Raw genomic sequence first — 26,134 nt, 5'->3', positions numbered from 1 at the left:
CACAGTTAAAGTGGTTTTAAAAAGAAAACTAATTTATATTTATTGCAACTTAACAATTCTTAAATTTGATGGTTGCATTAGTTTTCTTTTTTAGGCTTTTTCTACCTTTGGACAACAGCAATAGCAATCTGGGGCAGTTTTGGATATTATTATTTATTACAGGTACGTACGGTAAATAGCACCATCAATTTATGCAATGTTTTACATATATATTGTACATTCACATCAGGCCCTAACCCTCAAAGGCGTACAATCTAAGGTCCCTAACTTACATTCATATATACACATACTAGAGCCAATTTAGACAGGAGCCAATGAACCTACCAGCATGTCTGGTAGCAGAATTAGATGGACTTAACTAACACATTAACAGAAAATACAGTAATGGTCAAAAATATTGGTACCCCTGCATTTCTGTCAGTTCACCACTTCGACCAGAAAATTGTTGCAATTACAAATGTTTAGGCATTCTCATGCTTATTTCTTTTGTTTGTATCGATATGACACAAAAAAGTGAAGAAACAAAAAGCCAAATGTGTCAAATTCCACACAAAACCCCCAAAATGGAGTGGAAAAAATTATTGGCAACCTCAATTTAACATTTGGTAGCACACCCCTTGGAAAAAAAAAAAAAATCAATAGTTTCCTGTAACCATCAATGAGTTTCCTACACTGCTCTATTGGAATTTTGGATCACTCGTCTTTCACCAATTGCTCCAGGTCTCTCAGGTTGGAAGGGTTCCTTTTCCCATCTGCTGTTTCAAGATCTCTTTACAGGTGCTCTATGGGATTTAGATCTGGACTCATTGCTGGCCAGTTGAGTACTCTCCAGCACTCTGTCAGAAACCATTCCTGGGTGATTTTTGACTTGTGCTTTCGGTCATTTTCCTATTGTGTCCTCTTTTCTGACACTAGGCCCTACATTGCACCCCAGAATTCTTTGGTAGTCTTCAGATTTCATAATGCCATGCACATGGTCAAGACATCCAGTGCCTGAAGCAGCAAGGCAACCCAAAAACATCAGTGAACCTCCACAATGTTTGACTGTAGGCAGTGTATTCTTTTTTTTAAGGCCTCACTTCTTTTTATGAAAACAGTAGAATGATGTGCTTTATCAAAAGGGTGTAATTTTGTTTCATCTGTCCACAGCACATTCTCCCAAAAAGATTTTGGCTTTCTCAGGTAAGTTTTGGCAAACTCCAATCTGGCTTTCTTATGTTTCTGTGTCAGCAGTGGGGAACTCCTGGGTCACCACAGTGACCCTTTTCATTCAGATTACAACTTTTTTGTGCGAGCTGACACAGTTGTACCCTGTACCTGAAGGTCAGCTTGAATTTGTCTGGAAGTTGATCCAGGTTCTTTATCCACCATTTGAACAATTCTTTGTTGCAATCTTTGTTCAATTTTTCTCTTTCTTCCACATCCAATGAGATTGGCTACAGTGCTACGGGCTGTAAACTTCCTGACAGTGTTGAGCAGTGGACACAGGAACATTACGATCTGTTACTTGATACAGGTGAGTTTAATTACAAACTACAGGAGCATCACAAACTTGGAATGCAATTATTTCTTACAAATTTGAGAAGGTGCCAATAATTTTGTCCAGTCTATTTTTGCTTTTTTTTGCGTGGAATGTGTCACATTTGGCTTTTTGTTTCTCTACTTTTGTTGTATCATACCAATACAAACAAAAGAAATACACGTGAGAATGCCAAGGAATGTTCTAGCCACGGACCAAGATGGCCACGTAGAATAAGTGCTCCAGCCACCTGAGGAGATAAGCACCAGCACAAGCCGGGACCCAGACACCCTGGCTATGGAGAAATCCTCCCACGGCAGCTCCACATCCCGCTCATGATCCCCACGGGTCCCGCGAGACTAGGGGACACAATTGAGCAAACAGATCCCAAAGATCTTCCACTCCCAGCAGAGCAACATGGAGGCAGCCACCCCTCCAACCCTGTCACATAAGGCGTGCACAGAGCCAGTCTCCCACACCCTCCTCACAGGGAGCCCACTCCCCACCTGGTCCAGCATCACAGAGCCCACTCAACATCAGTGACCTGCACAACATCGCTGCTGATATCAAGGAAACCCTGTCAGCTACTATCACAGATCTGCGTCACAATATAAAGGCAATCGCAGACAGAGTACAAGAAGTGGAACAGATCACAAGTCACCAGGAAACTCACATACAAAAGCTGTTCCAGACTGAGGATGCTCATACGTTCCAGATGCCTGAATTACACAGACACCTGGAGGACCTAGATAACCACAGATGTAGACATAATCTCCAGCTACGTGGTCTCCCTGAATCCATTGAGCAAGACCAACTGCGAATCGCCACTACTCACATTTTCAATGGGTTCTTAGACAGACCACCTGACACTGCAATAGAGATGGCGCACATTCACTACACTTTGAGACCGAAAGGTAGAGAGATAGATCCTCCATGGGATGTGATTTGCTACCTAAACAGCTTTTGTTTAAAAGAAGAAATCTTGCAAAAAGCTCGCAATAGGATACAGATTACTCATGAAGGGACTGAAGTTAAGATATATCAAGACCTGTCTAACATAACCCTGCAACACCATAGGGAACGCCGCCATCTATTGGAAATTTTAAGAACACGCAGCATACACTACAGATGGAAATTTCCATTCGGCCTATCAGCTTCTATTCTCGGCCGTACTGCGCTGCTTTGTGTCCCTGAAGATCTCCCACATTTCTGAGAAATTCTGGACATTCTGTTACCCCACGTGCTGGAATGGTATGATGAATTCCGACCCACCTCTGCTCAGCAACCTCCAATCCAATTATCCTCCAATAATTTAAACTCCTTTATTTAGTAAAAAATGCCCACTCACTTTTAAAACCTAGGGCAATCACAGTTAAACCTCATGCCTGGGTATACTGCATGGGTGAGGGATAGACCCTGATGAAGTCACGTGGTCTAGTGACACAACGCGTAGGTACGCCATGACGCAGCTTCCGGTACACGGTGACGCACATCCAGCATGGACGCCATCTTTGAACACCCAAACTATCCCTAACCCACGCAGTGCTCTGAACGTCATCTAAGTCACAACAATAGAAGAACACAGTCTGCTGAACATAATACTACACAAACATTAGATGTTGCCATGGTTTAATTGCACATAACATGTAAACATTCACAGTGCAGAGAGAAAAAAGTATGTGAACCTTTGGACTTAATAACTGGTTGACCCTCCTTTGGCAGCAATAACCTCAACCAAACGTTTCCTGTAGTTGCAGATCAGACCTGCACAACGATCTGGACTAATTTTGGACCACTCCTCTTCACAAAACTGTTTCAGTGTAGCAATATTCTTGGGATGTCTGGTGTGAATCGCTCTCTTAAGGTCATGCCACAGCATTTCAATCAGGTTGAGGTCAGGACTCTGACTGGGCCAATCCAGAAGGCGTATTCTGTGCTGTTGCAGCCATTGTTTTGTTGAAATACTTGTATGCTTTGGGTCATTGTCCTGTTGCATCACCCATCCTCTGCGGAGCTTCAGTTGGCGGACAGATGGTCATACGTTTTCCTGCAAAATGTCTTGATAAACTCTGGAATTCATTTTGCCATCAATGACAACAATCTGTCCAGGCCCTGAGGCAGCAAAGCAGCCCCAAATCATGATGCTCCCTCCGCCATGTTTTACAGTGGGGATGAGGTTTTGATGTTGGTGTGCTGTGCCTTTTTTTCTCCACACATAGTGTTGTGTGTTCTTCCCAAACAACTCAATCTTGGTTTCATCTGTCCACAGTATATTTTGCCAGTAGTGCTGTGGAACATCCAGGTGCTCTTTTGCAAACTTCAAACTTGCTGCAATATTCTTTTTGGACAGCAATGGCTTCCTCCGTGGTGTCCTCCCATGTACTCCATTCTTGTTTAATGTTTTCCTTATTGCAGGTGTGTCAACAAAAATGTTAGCATGTGCCAGAGATTTCTGTAGGTCTTTAGCTGACACTCTGGGATTCTTCTTTACCTCATGCAGCATTCTACGCTGTGCTCTTGCAGTCATTTTTACAGGATGACCACGCCTAGGGATAGTAGCAACAGTGCTAAACTTTCTCCACTTTTTAGACAGTCTGTCTTACCGTGGACACAAAAACATCAAGGCTTTTGGAGCTTCATGCAAGTCAACAATTCTTGATTGTAGGTCTTCTGAGAGCTCTTTTCTGCGAGGCATGATTCACATCAGACAGTGCTTCTTGAAACCAGTAAACCCAAAACAGGTGCGTGTTTTTTAAGGGGAGGACAGCTGTCAGCAACACATCCAATATCATCACATTGATTGGAGTCAAGGTTGGCTCACTCCTGGCTCCAATTAGCTCTGGGAGAAGTCATTAAGCTAGGGCCTCACATACTTTTTCCTCCCTGCACTGTGAATGTTTACATGTTATGTGCAATTAAACCATGGCAACATCTAATGTTTGTGTAGTATGTTCAGCAAACTGTGTTCTTCTATTGTTGTGACTTAGATGACGTTCAGAGCACATTTTATGCCCAATTCATGCAAAACTCCACATAATCCCATAAGTATAAGTGCCCGGTAGGCAAGTGGTTAATGCACTGGGCTCTCACCCACAAGGCCAACAAAATTCTTTAGAAGCTTATATCTCCGCAATCCCTAAAGATGGCAAAGATCCCACACTAGTTCATAATTATAGACCTATCTCCCTCCTAAATATAGATCTCAAACTTTAGGCCAAAATATTGCCAAATCGCTTTCCTGTCCTCTCTTATATCTACGGATCAAGTTGGTTTCATACCCGGGAGGGAGGCCAGGGATAATACTCTGAAAGCCCTAAACATTCATCATTGGCTAACCTCTTCCGCACAACAAGGTTTCTTCCTATCCCTTGATGCAGAGAAGGCATTCGACAGAGTGGCTTGGGACTACATTCAAGCCACTTTGGAAGCTGTAGGCATAAATGACACCATGCTCAACGATATCCTAGCTCTATTTTCCAAACTGACAGCACGGGTTAGAATTGACCGTCACCTGTTAGATGCCTTGTCCATATCGAACAGGACCAGACAGGGATGCCCATTATCCCCCCTCCTTTTTGTTCTTACTCTGGAATCTTTTTTGCAAAGACTCAGATCCAACGCCAATATAACAGGCGTCCAAGTTGAAGGACACACACAAGATTGCATCATTTGCAGATGACATTCTTTTGTTTATAGCAGTTTACAATTCCAAATTTGTTGAAAGATTTTGCCCATTATAACACTATATCCAACTTGCAAATTAATTTTTCTAAATTGTATGCCCTCAATATATCTCTACCCCAAGCAGCAATAGACGCCTGTAAATTACATTATCCGTTTACCTGGTAAACAAAGTTCTTCATGTATCTAGGAATAAAACCAGGGATGTCTGGAGCTTTGAAGATGAGTGTCTTTCTCTCTATGGGGGGGGTTAGTGGAAGGCTCTCCAGAGTGGGGGGCAGGGGTGTTGTTGGTCAATGTCAGGCTCTCTCCACGGTGGGGGGGGTGATGTTGGGCGGTGTCCATGGGAGGGGGCAGATGATTTTTGTGTTGCCTAGGGCAGCATAAAACCTAAATACACCACTGAATTTAGTAACACTTTAAGCACTGTTGTAGCACAGTGTTTTGTTTTTTTTTTTAGGATTTAAAACAGGTGGTGAGGAGGCAACATATTACCTCCCAGCTGCCTGTGAACTATTCTCTGAAAAGCAATCCACTATACGGCAGGCCCAGATCTAGGGGGGTGCTGGGGTGGGCTATGCACCCCCAGATTTTAGTTCTGCCCCCCTCCCCAGATCTCTTGAGAGTGCATCCAACTGATCCATGAGACCTGATGGGAGCAAATGATGTAAGGGGGAACTCTGATAGGAATACTTGATGTAAGGGGAAACTCTGTTAGGAATACACCCTGTTCCAAATTATTATGCAAATGAATTTTTTCTCATTTACCTAAATAATTGATGTAAATAACAGTCAGCATAATTTTCATGTTATCAACTATTAAGAGTACAATTCAAATTTTATTGAACAAACCTCCTAATGATAACAGTATTCTTTTAAACATAAAGAACTTACAATGCACCGTTCCAAATTATTATGCACAGTAAGTTTCAAAACACTTTATAGATTGTAAAGAACTGAAAATTGTCATTTGTTGTGTTTGCAGCATATTTACTGAAATCAAAAGCTATTTCAATCAAACTTTTAACATCATTTTAACTTTTTAAACATTTTAACAGGTCATGTTACATTGTAACATAGGACCCCTTATTTGATAGCAGTTTCACAAGTCTTGCATCCATTGAACTTGTGAGTTTTTGGACAGTTTCTGCTTGAATTTGTTTGCAAGATGTCAGAATAGCCCCCCAGAGCTGCTGTTTGGATGTAAACTGCCTCCCACCCTCATAGATCTTTTGCTTGAGGATGCTCCAAAGGTTCTCAATAGGATTAAGGTCAGGCGAGGATGGAAGCCACACCATGACTTTCTCTCCCTTTATCCCCATAGCAGCCATTGATGCAGAGGTATTCTTTGCAGCATGAGATGGTGCATTGTCATTCATGAAGATGATTTTATTACAGAAAGCATAGTTCTTCCTTCTGTACCAGGGAAGAAAGTGGTCAGTTATAAACTGCACATACTTTGCAAAGGTCATCTTTACACCTTCGGGGACCCTAAAGGGGCCGACCAGCTCTGTTCCCATGATTCAGGCCCAAAACATGACTCCACCACCGCCTTGCTGACATTGCAGCCTTGTTGGAACAGGGTGGCCATCCACCAACCATCCACTACTCCATCCATCTGGACCATCCAGGGTTGCACGGCACTCATCAGTGAATAGGACTGTTTGAAAATTAGTCTTCATGTATTTTTCTGCCCAATGCAGCCATTTCTGCTTGTGAGCATTGGTTAGTGGTGGCCGAATAGAAGGTTTATGCACAGTTGCAAGACTCTGGAGGACTCTACACCTTGATGTCCGTGGGACTCCAGAGGCACCAGCAGCTTCAAATATCTGTTTATTGCTATGTAATGGTATTTTAGCAGCTGCTCTCTTGATCCGATGCATGGATCTGGCAGAAATCTTCCTCAATGTGCCTTTATCTGCACGAACGAGTCTGTGCTCTGAATCAGCCACAAATCTCTTAATAGTGCGATGATCACATTTAAGTTTTCGTGAAATATCTAATGTTTTCATACCTCGTCCAAGGCATTGAACTATTTCATTCTTTTCGGCAGCAGAGAGATCCTTTTTCTTCCCCATATTGCTTGAAAATGGTGCTCTGCTTAATAATGTGGAACGCCCTCCTTTAGTAGTTTTTCCTTAAATTGGGCTCACCTGCCAATCTAATTATCACAGGTTTCCGAGATTGTTTTCAGTGATCATAAGAGCCCTGACACACAATGCCATCCATGAGTTAAACTGAAAAACAAAATATTTCATCTTTGTGACACTTAAATAGAATTTGCATAATAATTTGGAACAGGGTGTAGTTGATGTAAGGGGGAACTCTGATAGGAATAGTTGATGTAAGGGGGAACTCTGATAGGAATAGTTGATGTAAGGGGGAACTCTGATAGAAATAGATGATGTAAGGGGGAACTCTGATAGGAATAGTTGATGTAAGGGGGAACTCTGATAGGAATAGGTGATGTAAGGGGGAACTCTGATAGGAATAGTTGATGTAGGGGGAACTCTGTTAGGAATATTTGATGTAAGGGGGAACTCTGATAGGAATAGTTGATGTAAGGGGGAACTCTGATAGAAATAGTTGATGTAAGGGGGAACTCTGTTAGGAATAGTTGATGTAAGGGGGAACTCTGATAGGAATAGGTGATGTAAGGGGGAACTCTGATAGGAATAGTTGATGTAAGAGGGAACTCTGATAGGAATAGTTGATTTAAGAGGGAACTCTGATTGGGACAGTTGATGTAAGGGGGAACTCTGATAGGAATAGTTGATTTAAGAGGGAACTCTGATAGGAATAGTTGATGTGAGGGGGAACTCTGATAGGAATAGTTGATGTGAGGGGGAACTCTGATAGGAATAGTTGATGTAAGGGGGAACTCTGATAGGAATAGTTGATGTAAGGGGGAACTCTGATAGGAATAGTTGATGTAAGGGGGAACTCTGATAGGAATAGGTGATGTAAGGGGGAACTCTGATAGGAATAGTTGATGTAAGAGGGAACTCTGATAGGAATAGTTGATGTAAGGGGGAACTCTGATAGGAATGGTTGATGTAAGAGGGAACTCTGATTGGGACAGTTGATGTAAGAGGGAACTCTGATTGGGACAGTTGATGTAAGGGGGAACTCTGATAGGAATAGTTGATTTAAGAGGGAACTCTGATTGGGACAGTTGATGTAAGGGGGAACTCTGATAGGAATAGTTGATTTAAGAGGGAACTCTGATAGGAATAGTTGATGTGAGGGGGAACTCTGATAGGAATAGTTGATGTGAGGGGGAACTCTGATAGGAATAGTTGATTTAAGAGGCAACTCTGATAGGAATAGTTGATGTAAGGGGGAACTCTGATAGGAATAGTTGATGTAAGGGGGAACTCTGATAGGAATAGTTGATGTGAGGGGGAACTCTGATAGGAATAGTTGATGTGAGGGGGAACTCTGATAGGAATAGTTGATTTAAGAGGCAACTCTGATAGGAATAGTTGATGTAAGGGGGAACTCTGATAGGGACAGTTGATGTAAGGGGGAACTCTGATAGGGACAGTTGATGTAAGGAACACTCTGTTGAAGCAATTGATGTAAGGAGCAGTCTGAGAGGGGCAATGAATGTAAGTGGGTACTCTGATAGGGATAGCTGATGTAAGGGGGCACTCTGGACAGTTGATGTAGGGGGAACTCTGTTGAAGCGATTGATGTAAGGAGCACTCTGATGAGGACACCTAATGTAAAGGGGGACTCTTATAGGTACCTTGATGTAAAGAGAAAACTTTGAGGATGATGTAAGGGGGAACTCTGATAGGGACACCTGATATAAGGGGCACAGGTTCTGCTTAGTAATTGAATACATTCTAGTGCTCTCTGTTCACCCCCTTTCCGCCTCCGCACTGTCAGATGTTACTTACGGGTTATGACTCTGTGGTACAGAAGTGTGCTGAGTGAACAGGGAATATGTATCTCTGTCACACTATTGACATTATGGCCCCTGACTTTTTTTTTACTGCACCCCCAGATCAGATAGGCTAGATCCTGCCCTGCTATACAGGATTGCTTCTCACAAGTGCAGCAAAGGCAGCCCCGTGTGACAACGAATACAGACATAAATTAGTACTGACAAAGTTCATTGCAAACAAATGTGTAAGAACACTATAAACACGACAGAATAAAACACACGTAGCACAACCCACACTGTGACAGGGAAGGAAGACAAGGTTCATGGTTTCCTTCTCCTCTCTCTACAGACAGAACTGAACCACGTGCTCCCCTCCCCCTCTTGTGGTACGGTCCTCCTCTCCCCGCCGCGCAGTGTGATAGTACGTGCCTGGAGAAGCAGGAAGTGGCTGGTGCCGGGGTGAGCTGAGGTAGTCATGAGGTCTGAGTGCTGAGTGTTTGCATAGGGATGCTGCCTGTATACAGCTGAGAGTCCGCTACTTCTCAGGTATGTACTATGCTCAGCTCATAGACTGGGATTGCTTTTAGAAAGAGTATTCCACAATGTGTGCCATTAAAACAAATGTTCTGATAAAAGCGGTACAATATTCATGTATGCGCTCCAGCCGTGGCATTAGTCAGGGAATTCTAATGGGGCAACTCTGTGAGTGTAAAACAACCACTACTAGTTAAGATCCTTTGGGATCTTGCGCAATGGCAATGGGGTGACAACACAGGATATGGTTACAAGAAACCAACAGAGTGTTGTCACCCTGAACAAGGGCCTTCATGGTGGGAGTGCCAGGGATTGTTGTAGTGAAATGTGCAGATCTATAAATGGTGAAGATGACTAAGGCTAGGTTCACACCTATGCAGTTTTTGTTTGACCCGTTTCTACATTGAGTTTTTGCATACGTCTTTCCTGTGTTTTGCTGTTTTTTTTTATTGTATTTTTTTTTTTTGTTGCTAGGCAGATTAAAACGCAGCAAAAATGCACTGCATGTTTTTCGGCAGCATTTCCATTGAAGTCTATAGAGCCAAAAATGCAATATTTTGCATTGAAAAAAGTCCCTGACCCTTTCCAAAAAACACACCTGGTGAAAATGCGGAGATGTGAACCTGTCCCATAGGGAATCATGTTAAATGGATTGTACTGTGTTTCTACAAAATGCTGCAAAAAATGCTTAGGTGTGAACCTAGGGTAAGGCTACTTTCACACTGAGGTTTTTTTTTTTTGGGGGGGTTTTTTTTGGGTTTTTTTAAAGCATTTTTTGTGCAGTCTTTAAGTCGCGTGTCCTTTTAAAAAACGCACAGAAAGTGTGGCAAAAGTGCGGTAAAGATGCCTATGCATTTTTGCTGTGGTTTTGCGGAAGATCAGTGTGAAAGTAGCCTTAATGCTGGTTCACACTATAGAAATGCAGTCAAGATGCATTCTGGATACATTTCCATATGCGTGTTGTTGGCATGTTCTGGTGTGTTTTTATGCATTTTTAATGAGTTATTGATGCTTTTTGGTTAATTTTTTCCCCTTTTTCTTCAATTTAAATAGGGTCATGTGTTTTTTGGTGCGTTCCAGTGCATTTGTGATGTTTCACTGCATTCCAGTACAGTTCTGTGCAGAAAAAATGCAGCCTGTTCTTTTTTTTTTTTTTTTTTTTCCTCTAACCAAAACGCATTGACAACTATATAACCTACTTTCTGTGCATTTTGGATGCAGACAAAAAGCACCCTGATACACATGAACTGATCCTTAATGGTACCCCAGTTCATCTTGCTGATGCACATGTAATATTGTGCGATGAATAGACCACTCTGAATGTGATACTCAATAATGTGTGTGCGCCTTCACACCTGCATAGCCTTGTCCATTCCATTAGAAAAACTGACTTAAAGTGGTTGTAAAGGGAAAAACTTTTTTTAAAATAACAAACATGTATATACTGCACAGAGTGGTGCGGACCCTCCTTCTTGGATCCCCCATCGGTACTCCTGGCTGCTCCTCTCTTTTCAGTGCCCCCAGTAAGAAGCTGATTCCCATGGGGGCACTCATGCAGGCTCGCTCCCAAGTCCTGTGGCTGCGTCCATTGACATAGACAGCAAGACTCAGGCCCGCCCCCTCCCAGCTCTTTCTATTGATTTGCACAGGGAAAAGGGACAAAGTCAGGAGAGCCGCAGGTCTTGTGCACAGCACTGAATTGCTCAGGTAAGTATAAGAGGGGTTGAGGGGGGAGTATGTGACAGAGAAGCTTTTTTTACCTGAATGTATAGAATGCATTCAGGTAAAAAACCTTGAGGCTTTAGAACCACTTTAAGGGGTCGGTTCACACTATGACCACACATGAATTGCACACGAATGCACTGTGTATTCCTGTGCAATTCAGACATTTTCCAAAGTGCAGTCTGTTTGCAACCTTCAGCAGGTGCCAATAGAAAGCTAACGTCACAAATGCAGGACGTTTGCACACACCTGCCCACATGGGATCGCATGGTATTTTTGTACCATGTGATCCAGTAGCAGTGCGTTTTAAAAAGTAGCATTACGAGAGTCTCCACCATGCCCACCTACTGTGAATTAAAAATGTTAAAAATTGCACATGTACGCTTCTCCCTGTTTCATCAACATAATTTGACGTAGCACATACATAGTAATCGTACAGGAGGTCGAGATGCACTTTTGGTGCTTTTTGCTATTTTTGGTTTGTTTTAAAAAGTAATGCATACACTACTTGTGGTGCGGTGCGATTTATAGCCCATTCAAAATAAATGGGCTGAAGTCGCACCACACAGAACCACATGTGAATTGCACAGGGCATTCCTGTGCAGGCATGATATGAACTAGCCCTAAAAACACATGAAACCTGAATCCTTTTATGTCAGTCTATCAGTTTATACATCCCATCTTCAGTTTATATCAGTATACATCTGTTTTTCACATACCCATTTTTCTGTAGTTGGTAAAGAAAAGTCATAGATGACAAAAGTATGATCATTTTATTTTTTTTTTTGCCTAAAACCAGAATCCATTTATATCCAAAAAATCAGAAAAGGACACAAAGCTTTTCTGTTTTTGTTTTGTTTGTTTTTTTGCTTTGGGTTTGTTTTTTTGTGGACATGAATGTACTCAGATGTAAGCATCCAAGTCCACTTACATAGGCCCCTTTCAGACGGGTCAGATCCGTCAGCGTGGTCCCCCTGCTCAGTGGGGGATCTCTCTGCTGATCCCCTCTGAGCAGGCGGATGACAGTTCTCTGTCTGTTCTGCTGCTGCTGCAGAGTGGACACAGACACTGATTTTAATGGGACGGTCAGATGGAAACAGACCGCCTGTTTGTTTCCTCCCAATTGTCGTCCGATCTGCTGGACGGATGGGGAACAGATCCCCATCCGCCTATTTTTGGCGTACAGTATTGGATCGAATACCGGCAGTTGTCAGCGGACTATTGTCTGCTGACACCCGCTGGTCCATAGACATCTATGGATGAGCCAGTTGGGTCCACCTGAAAAATGGACAGGCTGACCCCATCGATCCACTCATGTGAAAGGGGACTTACACCCACTCAGACATGCCTTGTAGTTCAGTGTAGTCCCATCTGAAAAAATGTTACATGGATCCAGACTGAACGCTCATGTGAAAGGGTGTCATCCGTTCAGTCACATTTTTCTCAAAGAAAAACATTCAGTATACATCAGTTTGCACATGCATCTTCAGTTTACATCCGTTTATTTCAGTTCTGTTTACAAGTGTTTTTTCTTAGTTGTTGCAGAGACCAATCAGAGGTGACAAAAGTATACACACAAATGTTTTTTCTAAAAAATGGATAGATTGCATCTGTTTACATCCATTCAGATCTGTCGAAATGGAAAAGGATGCAGCCTCATTCCATTTAAAAAAACAAAAACAAAAAAAACGGACCTGAATGGACACAGATGTTACAAAACAGTGATCATCCGTTTTAAATTCTCCCACCCATAGACATACATTGTGGTTCAGCCTGAAAAGCTTGACAAACTCAGACTAAACACCCTTAAGCTCAGTAGAAACTATAAGAAAATCAGTTGAATGATCATGAGCGGATCAAAACTGTGTAGGAAATCAAGACTTTTCATGCAGATAAATGAAAGCCCGTGAGTGCTATAAACTTAGTGTTACACTATACAATCAATAATTCATGATTAGGTTGGTATAAACATCTACATACATACTTGATATAGTTATATTGAGAAGGAATATGTGTGACATGTCTTGCCCTGTGATTGGAAGGTATCAAGGAAACTTGTAATGTTATTGGATAAAATTCAATCCTCAATGTAACTGGACAAATTTTAAGTATGTATGATGATTGGTCAGTAGTTAATAGACCAATGGAAATTAGAGTTGACCTACTATCTTGATGTACTAAACATATATAATTCGCTGTAAAACCAAGGTAGATCGTAGACTAATACTATTTCTGATCTAACCATGTGTTATGCTGTGTGCACAACCATTCCTTATCTGATCAAAACCATCTGCTTCCTGAAATATATCGTTGCTGCAAGGGGTTCCCACTGAGACCACATAATCAAAACCAAGGATGGTACTAATTGTACGAAAATTCCCATGTGACAAAGGCTGTTTCTGTTGTTTGATCATTCGGATCTGGTTTTTCTCGTAGGAAAACCCTACATATTGATTGAAAATCATTAGTTCTCTTCATGTACGATAACATTTTTTGGAGTTTGGCCCTTCGGAAATTTTTATTTTGGAGAGTCTGAATCATATGTCGAAAGTTACTAACACCCTATACGAAAATCAAACAATCAGTCCTCATACAGAATTTTTCTTCCTATTTTCCTCGGTGTGTACCCCACTTTAAAGTGTATTTCCACTTCTGCAACCAACATGAAATGCAATCCCTTGAAAAACTATTCATACCCCCTGAAATTTTCCACTTTTTTTCATGTTACAACCAAAAAAGTATGTATTTTATTGGAATTTTATGATAGACCAACACAAAGTGGCACATAATTGTGAAGCAGAAGGAAAATTATAAATGGTTTTCAATATTTGTTACAAATAAATATGTGAAAAGTGTGGCGTGATTTTGTATTCAGCCCCTTTACATTGATACTCTCTAACGAAAATCTAGTGGAACCAATTGCATTCAGAAGTCACCTAATTACCGTATTTTTCGCTCCATAAGACGCACCTGACCATAAGACGCACCTAGGTTTTAGAGGTGAAAAACAAGGAAAAAAAATATTCTGAACCAATGGACTGCAGACACAGTACAGGGGATGACCAGAGACTGCGGACACAGTGCAGGGGATGACCAGAGACTGCGGACACAGTGCAGGGGATGACCAGAGACTGCTGACCTTTGGACAGGGAGGGGGAGCGGGTACCTGAATTTGACAGGTACCCGCTCCCACTTCCGCGGAGTTGTCCTTCCCTCTTCTTCCCGGGCTGGCTTCTGTGACAGCCGGGTGCCCACTGCGCATGTGCGAGAAGCGCTGCGCTTTGTGAATGGCCCGGCGCCTTCTGGGACCTTTCATGTGTCCCAGAAGACACCGGATCATTCACAAAGCGCAGCACATGCGCAGTGGGCACCTGGCTGTCACAGAAGCCAGCGCGGGAAGACTGTGCAGCGCTGGAGCGAGGAACAGGTAAGGCCCTGCAGGAGAGAACAGCTGAGCGGCCGGCCCGGTATTCTGACAGAAATACCGGACCGGCCGCTTTATATTCGCTCCATAAGACGCACTGACATTTTCCCCCCTTTTTTGGGGGGAAAAAAGTGCGTCTTATGGAGCGAAAAATACGGTAGTAAATAGAGTCCACCTGTGTGTCATTTAATCTCAATAGAAGTACAGCTGTTCTGTGAACCCTCAGTTTTGTTAGAGAACATTAGTGAACAAACAACATCATGAAGGTCAAGGAACACATCAGACAGGTCAGGGATAAAGTTTTGGAGAAGTGGCTATGGTTAGGTTATAAACAAAATATTCCAAGATACCGGTATCCTGTTTTACAACACGATTGTTAGACTGGCCTAGTCAAAGTCGAGCACTTAATTCAAATGAGAATCTGTGGCAAGACTTGAAAATTGCTGTTCACAGACGCACTCCATCCAATCTGACAGAGCTTGAGCTATTTTGCAAAGAAGAATGGGCAAACATTGCACTCTCTAGATGTACAAAGCTGGTAGAGAAATCCCCAAAAAGACTTGCAGCTGCACTTGCTGCCAAAGTTGGTTCTACAAGGTATTAACCTGGGGGGGCGGCTGAATACAAATGCAAACCATATTTTTCAGATATTTATTTGTAAAACATCTTAAACAATTTATCATTTTCCTTCCACTTCACAATTATGTGTCACTTTGTGTTGGTCACATAAAATCCCAATAAAATACATATACGTTTTTGGTTGTAAACGTGACAAAATGTGGAAAATTTCAATGGGTATGAATACTTTTTCAAGGAACTGTAACATCTACTTGATATCTTTCTAACTACTTGTCTACTGGGCACTTTTACCCCCTTTGTGTCTAGGCCAATTTTCAGCGTTCAGCGCTGTCACACTTTGATAATTGCGCAGCCATGCAACACTGTACCCATATGAAATTTTTATCATTTTTTTTCACACAAATAGAGCTTTCTTTTGGTGGTATTTAATCGTCACTGAGTGTTTTATTTTTTGCGCTATAAACAAAGAGCAAAAAAAAAAAAGTTTTTCTTTCTATTATAAAATGTTGCAAACAGCACTGATGGGTGAAACTGCTGGGTGGCAATGATGGGCACAGGTGGGTGGCACTTCTGGTCTCTGATGAGTAACACTGCTGGGCCCAGGTGGGTGGCACTGCTGGGCACTGATCATCAGTGCCGATATGTTTTCTGACAATTGCCGGTTATCGGCAGCACTTTCCTCATGCTGTGACAGCGTGAAGAACCGAACACCGGCAACAGCATTTACCCAGTAATCTGCTGTGTCATTTGAACACAGCTGATCACGTGGCCTTTTACCACATCACGTGTTTAGCTGTGTCCGTAGGACACAGCGATCATGGAGATCGCTAGGTGCGTGCCGCTGGTTGTACACGAGAGGGTGTGTTCTGGGAAGATGTCATATGATGCCCTCCCAGAACTGGACAACCGCACTGTAGCCGTCATTTGGCAATAGCGCAGTTGCCAAGTGGTTAATGTGCGTGTTCACTTAGTATAACTAAGTCCTCATGCACACTGGACATTTTTACAACTGCTGTTTTTGGCTTTTGATGTTTTTTTTTCTACAGCCAGTAAACTGTGATCAACGTTTTTTGGCTGGAAAAAAAGCCCAGAACTAGTGGAATTTTAAAGGCGTTTATTTTAGCTGTAAAAACGCTCTAACGCTGTAATTCGCGGCAAACCAGCATTTTTTAACAGTTTTTTGACCAGAATTTTTTTACAAATAAATATGTGAAAAGTGTGGCGTGCATTTGTATTCAGCCCCTTTACTTTGATACTCCTAACTAAAAAAAAATTTTTTTTGCTTAAGAAAAAAAAACTCTAAAAATGCAAACACAAAAAACACGGCTAAACACTAATACAAAAATGCTGAAAAACTCAAATTTTTAACGTGACTTTACATAGCTAATGTTACTAGCGTTCTTAAAACACCCAGTTTGCATGGAGCCTAAAGCTGGCCATAGACATATCAAGATAGTCAGTTCAGCGGGCAATGGCTGATTTTTGAGCAGCGTGCGGTCGTCCCCACTCAATAGAAGTCAAGTTTCCTCAACGTCTATCTAGACCTAGAGGAGAAACTCAAAAAATTAGAATATCGTGCAAAAGTTCATTTATTTCAGTAATGCAACTTAAAAGGTGAAACTAATATGAGATAGACTCATTACATGCAAAGCAAGATAGTTCAAGCCGTGATTTGTCATAATTGTGATGATTATGGCTTACAGCTCATGAAAACCCCAAATCCACAATCTCAGAAAATTAGAATATTGTGAAAAGGTGCAATATTCTAGGCTCAAAGTGTCCCACTCTAATCAGCTAATTAAGCCATAACACCTGCAAAGGGTTCCTGAGCCTTTAAATGGTCTCTCAGTCTGGTTCAGTAGGAATCACAATCATGGGAAAGACTGCTGACCTGACAGTTGTGCAGAAAACCATCAATGACACCCTCCATAAGGAGGGAAAGCCTCAAAAGGTAATTGCAATAGAAGTTGGATGTTCCCAATGTGCTGTATCAAAGCACATTAATAGAAAGTTATGTGGAAGGGAAAAAGTGTGGAAGAAAAAGGTGCACAAGCAGCAGGGATGACCGCAGCCTGGAGAGGATTGTCAGGAAAAGGCCATTCAAAAATGTTGGGAACTTTCACAAGGAGTGGACTGAGGCTGGAGTCAGTGCATCAAGAGCCACCACACACAGACAGATCCCGGACATGGGCTTCAAATGTTAAGCCGCTCCTGAACAACAAACAATGTCAGAAGCGTCTTACCTGGGCTAAAGAAATTCAGACCTGGTCTGTTGCTCAGTGGTCCAATGTCCTCTTTTCTGATGAGAGCAACTTTTGCATCTCATTTGGAAACCAAGGACCCAGAGTATGGAGGGAGAATGGAGAGGCACACACTACAAGATGCTTGAAGTCCAGTGTGACGTTTCCACAGTCTGTGTTGATTTGGGGAGCCATGTCATCCGGCTGGTGTTGGTCCACTGTGCTTCATTAAGTCCAGGGTAAACGCAGCCGTCTACCAGGAGATTTTGGAGCACTTCATGCTTCCTTCCACAGACGAGCTTTATGGGGATGCTGACTTCATTTTCCAGCAGGACTTGGCACCTGCCCACACTGCCAAAAGCACCAAAACCTGGTTCAATGACCGTGGGATTACTGTGCTTGATTGGCCAGCAAACTCGCCTGACCTGAACCCCATAGAGAATCTATGGGGCATTGCCAAGAGAAAGATGAGACATGAGACCGAACAATGCAGAAGAGCTGAAGGCCGCTATTGAAGCATCCTGGTCTTCCATAACACCTCAGCAGTGCCACAGGCTGATAGCTTCCATGCCACGCCGCATTGAGGCAGTAATTGCTGCAAAAAGGGGCCCAAACCAAGTACTGAGTACATATGCATGCTTACTTTTCAGAGGTCCGATATTGTTCTATGTACAATCCTTGTTTTATTGATTGCATGTAATCTAATTTTCTGAGATTGTGGATTTGGGGTTTTCATGAGCTGTAAGCCATAATCATCACAATTATGACCAATCACGGCTTCAACTATCTTGCTTTGCATGTAATTAGTCTATCTCATATATTAGTTTCACCTTTTAAGTTGCATTACTGAAATAAATGAACTTTTGCACGATATTCTAATTTTTTGAGTTTCACCTGTAGAAGTTGGAAAATCTTTCTCCAGTGTCGTGTCCTGCAGTCAGAATACAATCTTCCGGCAGGGGGAGTTCCTCCATGCCCCTTGAGTGTGTGGATAGAATAATCTGTTAGATTTTTTTGATATTATTATTTTATTGATTTTATTGATATTTAAATAATCTGTTAGATTTTCTGCTGGTCATGTGAAAAAAAAAAAAACCTAACAATTTTTTAAAGCCCTCCCTTGCAGTGGGACAGTGACCTTCTTGAATAAATAATACTTTCAGGTGCTGCGCTACATTCAGATATTTTATATCAAACCTCCTATTGATAAACCACACTAATACAATATGCATCTTATCACACATACAATTATAATATAAATTCTCCTAAAATAAAATTCTGTGCTCTATATCACATATATTACCATTATAAAAATTCCTCCAAACAAAAATGTGTTCCTTATCTAATGTTCAATTATGTGGCATTTCAACAGTCCGATAACACCACTGTTCCAATACTTGTGCAGATAAAAAAAATACTGATGAACTCTTCAGTGGTTCCCACCACCTTTCAAACACCACTCTTACCTTAATTTCAGACCTATGAGCAGGTCACCATGCGCATTCCCTTTTTTTTTTTTTTATTTTGAAGAAATGGTATAACAACTTTATAAGAAAATAACATTGTTACAGAATGCGGATTAACTTGGTCTATCACTAGGCACTTAGTGACACTTCAGACATTTCAAAAAAGCTCTGAAACATTTGAACATTCAGTACAAAGAAAGCTGAACTAATCCAACCACATTCCTAGAACATACTATTTCTTCCTTCCATTTTATACATTTAACAAAAAATAATCAAGATGAGAGAACAACATTCAGCCCCAGTGAACTAGAAAGAAATAACCAACATAAGATTATAGAAGAAAGAGAGAACAAAAAGTGTGTGTGTGTGGGGGGGGGGGCAGGGGTCAAAGCCCCCCCCCCCCACCCACACTGTTGATCCTGTAGGACCAATGGGCAAAGTGTTAGTTGTGCCTTTACCTCGATTAGTTCATGTTTGGGAGGCTGACACGGTTTGATCTTTATAGAAAAAATAGGGGGTCCAAGTTTTCCAGTATTTTTCCCCTTGCTCCTTGAGTCCATGGTCATGTTCTCCATTTCCTGATTCTCATTAATTCAAGTAAGCCAGTGTGTAAGAGGTAATGGATTTTTCCACAATGCAGGGAAGCATGTTTTTGCCACGTTGAGAAGATGTTTTAACGGTTGTTTGACAGAGGCGTGTCATGAAGGAGGCTGCAGGATCCCCTCCAAGGGATATGCCCGTTAATGTGTGTATCGTCTGTTCCACCATAGTCCAGAAATCCTGCAGTTTGTAACATCCCCAAAAAATGTGACGTAAAGACCCCACAGATTTCCTGCACCGCCAACAGAGATTTGAGACCTTGGGGAACATATGATGAAGTACCTCTGGCGTCCTGTACCATCTAGTTAGAATTTCTATCCCCCTTCCTGGTATTTACTGGCCAGGGAGGCCTTGTTGGCAAAGAGTATGATTCTGTCTTTCTGATTTTGAGAAAAAGTAGTGTTCAGGTCCCTTTCCCAGCGCTGTAAAAATGGGAGGCGCATTCCCCTTTAACCGCTTCCCAACTGTGCTATAGCTGAAAGATGGCTACAGCGTGGTTGTCCAGATCTGGTAGGGTGTCCATGGATGTCCTCCCAGAACTCGCCCCCTGCAAACTGTCAGCGACGCGTACTCGGCGCTGTCAGTGATCGCTGTGTCCTACAGACACAGTTGAACACATGATGAGTTCAAAGGCTAATCACAGCAGCATTTTACCACGTGATCAGCTGTGTCCAATGACACAGCAGATCACAAAGTAAATACAGTTGCAGGTTATCGGCAGCACTTTCCTCACACTGTCATAGCGTGAGGAAAGTAGTGCTGATAACCGGCAAATGTGACAGGGGAGATATGCACTGATAATCAGGGTACTGATTATCAGTGGTGCCTGTCAGTGCCCATAAGTGCAGCTTCATCAATGCACATCGGTGAAGGAGAAAAATTGCCTGTTTGCAAAATTTTATAGTAGAAACAATGAAAACCTTTTTTGTTTTTCCCCCAAAGTGGTTAAGGGGTCTATTTGGCTATCAAGATAAGGAGGAAAATTTTATCTTGATAGCCAAATAGACCCCTTAAAGGGGAGTACGCACGGTGACCTGCTCATAGGTCTGAAATTAAGGTGAGGGCACTGTTTAAAAGGTGGTGGGAATCACTGAAGAGTTCATTATAATATAATTGCACGTGTGATAAGTTGCATATTGTATTAGTGTGGTTTATCAATTATATTCACATTATTAGGAGGTTTGGTATAAATATCTACTGTATATGTAGTGCAGCAACTTTTAAGGTATTTATCTTACAGAGTGTGGGATCACCCAAAAAAATAAAAAGTTCACCTGATACATACACATAGGTTGCGCAGAGAATATATCACTTTTTAGTGTCTATCTTGAGTTATGGCGGGTGTGCTGGTCTTTTGGCAGCTGATCCTTACAGGAAGTACCCTCATGAATGAACAATGGGGACACATGAACATAGGCATACACTGCTTGTAACTAAAAATCAGAAGTTGAGGGAAAGTATCCTCCATGGATAGCACAGAGGAGAACACGATGAGGAAGAATAAAATGGTATGTAAACATGGTTGTCTTATCCAAATAACATGCTGATATTAAGCTGGATTCCAGTTTTATTAGATCGAGGATTTAGTGACTAACCTCTTCCCACTGCGATAACACAGGCAGGTGGGCTTTAATGCCCAGCCGCCGCACATATGCCACCTTGAAGGTCTGTGCTTCTCTGCTGAGAGCATGCTTATTGTGCGCTCCCAGTACACTGACCAAGTGTTCACTGACAGCTCTTGGTCTCTGTCTCTGATCAAGAGTCAGGTGCATGGACTCCTGATCATGTGACTGCTGTGAGATCCAATCACACTGATCATGTGATCAGGATGCTGCCTCATAGTGTTAAAGTGGAATCTATTCTTCAACAGATTAATACCTGCGAGGTCCCACACTGACATCTTCTCCCCAGCTTTTTCTGGATGCTGGTCTTCATCCATCTTGATTGGCCAGTGTGAGATGATGTCACAGGGATGGCAGTCCTTTATCCTGGCCCTGTGATAGAAATGTAAACGGAGCTTAGCATGTGCAGCTCTGTGTAAATTCCTCAAAGGATTGAAAACAGGCAGGTAGGTGTATTTTATTGTAAGTGCGACATTTTACTGTATGCCTCTTCTGCAATAAAGCACCTGCCTGTTTAGATTTTTTTTTTTTTTTTACATTTAGTTCCACTGTAGGAGGTTTAAGTAGACCTTCACACTGAAAATTAATTTTGTATTTTCTTCATAACGCATGCATATTAGGGCTTATTTACACTGCCTGCATGCTAACTGCACCATTTTAGCATGTGGACAGCTGTCCGCTTTATTGGCAGTGCGCTGTGGGGGCAATGTGGTGTACATTTCAGTGCATCACACGGTTTACTTTTGTATTTAGTTGTTTGGTGGGTTTTTTTCGGTTTAATTTTTTTGAAGTGTCAAAAAGTGACCATTCATGTCTTCACACAGCAGTGGTGATGTGTACATTTTACTGCAGGTCACCCCACCGGCTTCTCCCTGTTGCATTGCAGTGTGAACAGGGCACAACACTGTTTTCTGTGCCCTAGCAGTGACTAGCATTTATTCAGTACAGAAAAATGCCAGTCGCCATACTGTGTGTGAACAAGCCCTTAAATAATTCCATTACTTTTTTTTTTTTTTTTTAACTAGTGGAGCACCTTTACCCCAGGTAATCACTCCCACTTACTTTTTCCTCACCTAGGCAGGGATGACGTAGCTCTTGGCTCCCACAGCCTTGTGGGATAAATGTCACACTTCTGGAAGGCTAGAGGACCAGTCTCCTCGGCAGTGTCTTGTGCATGCGCCGCGGTAGGGGGCCAGCTGAATGATCAGAAATCTGACCGCTAGCTCCCAACTGCAAGATGGCAGCACGGAATATCAGAAGCCCTGCAAAGAATCAGGTACAAGGAAGACAGCACTAAAAGTTAACAGACTTAAAATTCAGCAGCTACAGTATGTATAACTATAACACATAGAAGTCACAATATTCTGTTAAATGACTTGTATTACTTTAGAATGTTGTAGTGCTGTCCCTGGGGTTTTATAGGAATATAAACAATTTATCTAGTCTTTCTGTAAATGGTTAATAGGTGCCTGTAGTGTAAACTTTAAATATACACACACTGGCCACTTTATTAGTTGCACATGTTCAATTGCTTGGTAACACAAATTGCTAATCAGCCAATTACATGGCAGCAACCCAATGCATTTAAGCATCTAGACATGATGAAGACGACTTGAAAATCAAACCGAGCATCATAATGGGGAAGAAAAGGGATTTAAGTGACTTTGAATGTAGCATGGTTGTTGGTGCCAGACGGGCTCATCTGAGTATTTCAAAAACTGATGATCTGTTGGGATTTTCACACACAACCATTTCTAGGGTTTACAGAGAATGGTCCAAAAAAAAAAAAATATCCAGGGAGCAGCAATTGTGTTTACATAAATGTCTTGTTGAGTCCGAGAAGAATGGGCATTCAATTTCAGCTGCGACATACAGATAGTAGGGTAAGAATTTGGCATAAACAACAAAGCATGGATCCATCCTGCCTTGTATCAATGGTTCAGGGGCTGGTGGTGGGGTAATGGTGTGGGGAATATTTTATTGGCACTAGCAAGATGTACCTATAAAGTGGCCTTCGAGTGTATATTTGTTACATGGTGAAGTGCAGTTATCTTATGAAATCGCTGCATGCTCCTTTTTTTTTTTTTTTAATTGAATCTCCATTTTACTAGCGACAGCCTATAGACCCAAAACGACCATTCCTGATCCATAGTGTTTGATCAGATTAGCTAAACTTTAAAAAAAAAAAAAAATTAACTTACACCCTGACATGGTCCTCTCAGAGCAGTGTTTTTCGTTTCAATAATATTTGTTTCTATTCACTTGCAATGTACCTTTTTTCGAGCTTGCTTTGACTACCGTACTTCATACTTGCCAACATATTTGTTCCAGTGCCCCAGACTCTGTCTCCTCCTCCCAGAGCCCACACTTGATGTGTCAAGTATCTGTGCATTGGTGGCCAAATCGCATCTAATTTCCTGGGGGTTCTTTCTTGATTATCCCACCCATGGTTATGCAGGAACTGCCCACTCACGGCTGCAGTCCAATCAGCTAATACCCTTATTTAATTTCTCATACTTAGGTGATGCAGTGATCTTGGTTCACAACATCATTGGGAAAGAAGACAGAGGTGGGACTTGCCTGGCACAGTTGGCACCTGTGCTACTTCGGTCTATATCCTAGTACAGCCCCCTCCCTCACTGCCTGTCAAAGCCTGCCCCTCTTTTCTGGGTGTATCTAATTTAGTATCTGTGCTGCCCCCCCCAGCCACCTCCCTACAAAACGTTTCACATAGTTGCCAGGGAAGGAGCATAGGGGAATACTATAGAGCCTCCTTTTTCAGCCAGGGTTCCATGGATTGCTAGGGTTCCTTCAGAGGTCACTAAGGGTTCCTTGAGCAATGAGAAACTTCTACCTTTCAGATGAGTGAACAATGTCTTTTTAGCTATCTATCATTAGTAGGGGTTCCCTGAGCCCGGAAAGTTATTTCAATGTTTCCTCATGTTAAAAAGGTTGAGAGACTGCTATAGAGTGTCACTTGAGTGACAGCTGTGAGTCTTTTGGGGCTGCTGCTATCACATCCAAGATGGTGTCACTCAGCAGTAATCCCACCCTTTGGATGTCTACATAAGGTAGGTTTTTAAAGGTAGATAACCTTAATAAAAATACTTTTATTACATGTGTAATCTTATGGGAACATTTTTTGTTGAAATAAACAGGGTCTTTTAAAGCTTTGTAAGCACATCAAGCTGGAAATCCCAGAAATATAGTGAATGAGTGTATGTACCCCACTAGGACAAGGAGTATATTACTTTCAGGGTAACGGGTGGGAAAAAAACCTTACAAAAATAATGCAGCCATCTCATCTAAGGACTAAGAGGTTACAATACTGTATTCTTTTGTTTTTTGGGTTTAGGTGCATTTTAAGGCAGCCAAAGTGAAGGAATGCTTTTCAGGACAGTATTCCTTTTTCCGTTCACTGCATAGTAAATGTGACATGCTTTTACCCCTTTGTTGTCATATATTCATAATATTGCTAGGAACCATAGTTTGGCACCGTTCTACAAGTGTATGCAGTTTTAAAGTGTGGCGTAGTAGGTATCTATTTACTCGGTGTAACATCTTTTCTAGCAAAAATGCTGATTTTTACATGTATGACAGAATTGTCAGAATTGGCCTGAGGGTAAGGTGGTTAATGGAATGTCCCTTGCAGTACATAGTTTATATGTCTAGCAGGACTGACTGGTCAAAAGTACAAACTCCTTAGCAGATAAAGCCATTTCAAATGTTCCCCTGTGTGTTTAGCTATTTGTAGTTCATTTTTAAAACCTGTGTAAACCAATTTTAGATTAACGTGGACCTCTGCCAGCTGGCTCGCAAAACTAATTGTTGGGAAATTGGTTTAATGCAAATGGTGAACTGCTCCTCCCACTGCTGTTTATAAATCATCACTTTGTGTGAATTTGTCTCTTTTTGCATTCTTTGCATCTGAACATAAACCGATCTAGACCAAGGTATGGACGGTCAGAAAATGACATGCATAAATGTATAGTAGAAACCATAGAGGTGTGAAGATTTGCCTAATTTATTTTTTTTCTTATTCTTGTAGGTGAAGATGCTTAATGTATATATAACTCATATTGAAACACTTAAAAAATCATCCTAAGCTTTCTGCACAAGAAGTGGATTGTCATCTCTCCTTTTTGACGACTATGAATAGCTTCGATTTTGATTTAGAATATTCATCATGGAACACCTGCGTAAAACTAATAATTGCCGGTTTCCTAGTTTACTTAGTTTTTTTTATACTTTGCCATCTTGTGTCAATATCTCTTTTTGCCACCTACAGAGTACTCTCTACCCGGGAGAAAGTATTTTGGGATCTCGCAGCTACTCGGGCAATGTTTGGTGTACAGTGTACCATTGCAGGACTCACTGCATTACTCTTTGATCCTTTACTTGCGTCTGACCAGATCACTGCACAGAGGGGATGGACTTGGTTCACTATTTTAACAGCAACTGCATTCTTCCTCTTTGAGAACATAGCCTTGCATGTCTCTAATCTTATGTTTTGGACGTTTGATGCTTTTTTAGCTGTCCACCACTTTTTTGCTTTTCTGGGCTATTTTGGTTTGATCTTTTGCACCACAGCTGGACATTATTTGGCCATGGTTACTTTATTGTTGGAAATGAGCACTCCTTTTACCTGCGTTTCATGGATGCTGTTAAAGGTAAACATTCAGACAAATTAGGAGTAAAGCTCTTATGTGGCTACTAAACTTTGCAAGGTTCACATTTTATTAATAGTTTGTTTTAATGTTTGTAACCCCTCTAATTTTAATCTGTATTTTCTCAAGAGCCTATAAAAATCTAAGGCTGCCCAGCAGGTTGAACGAAAAAAAAAAAAGGAACGGAT

At 41.7% G+C, this 26,134-nt stretch overlaps 1 protein-coding gene across 1 annotated transcript in view; it reads left to right on the top strand.

Annotated features, from left to right (window-relative positions):
• Nucleotides 1–9,522: 9,522 nt before the first annotated feature.
• The window catches only part of CLN8 (CLN8 transmembrane ER and ERGIC protein), a 28,636-nt gene continuing 12,024 nt past the window's right edge, over nucleotides 9,523–26,134 (top strand). The window contains exons 1-2 of the mRNA XM_089679528.1: nucleotides 9,523–9,638; nucleotides 25,328–25,949. Coding sequence (XP_089535654.1) covers nucleotides 25,431–25,949 — 519 coding nt within the window. The 5' untranslated portion in view covers nucleotides 9,523–9,638; nucleotides 25,328–25,430. The remainder of the gene's footprint in view (nucleotides 9,639–25,327; nucleotides 25,950–26,134) is intronic.

Source organism: Staurois parvus, unplaced genomic scaffold (assembly GCF_062004578.1).
Source record: "Staurois parvus isolate SC_StPar_1 unplaced genomic scaffold, SC_StPar_1.0 ptg000226l, whole genome shotgun sequence".
Taxonomy (NCBI): Eukaryota; Metazoa; Chordata; class Amphibia; order Anura; family Ranidae; genus Staurois; species Staurois parvus.
This window is presented reverse-complemented; position numbering and strand designations above follow the sequence as displayed.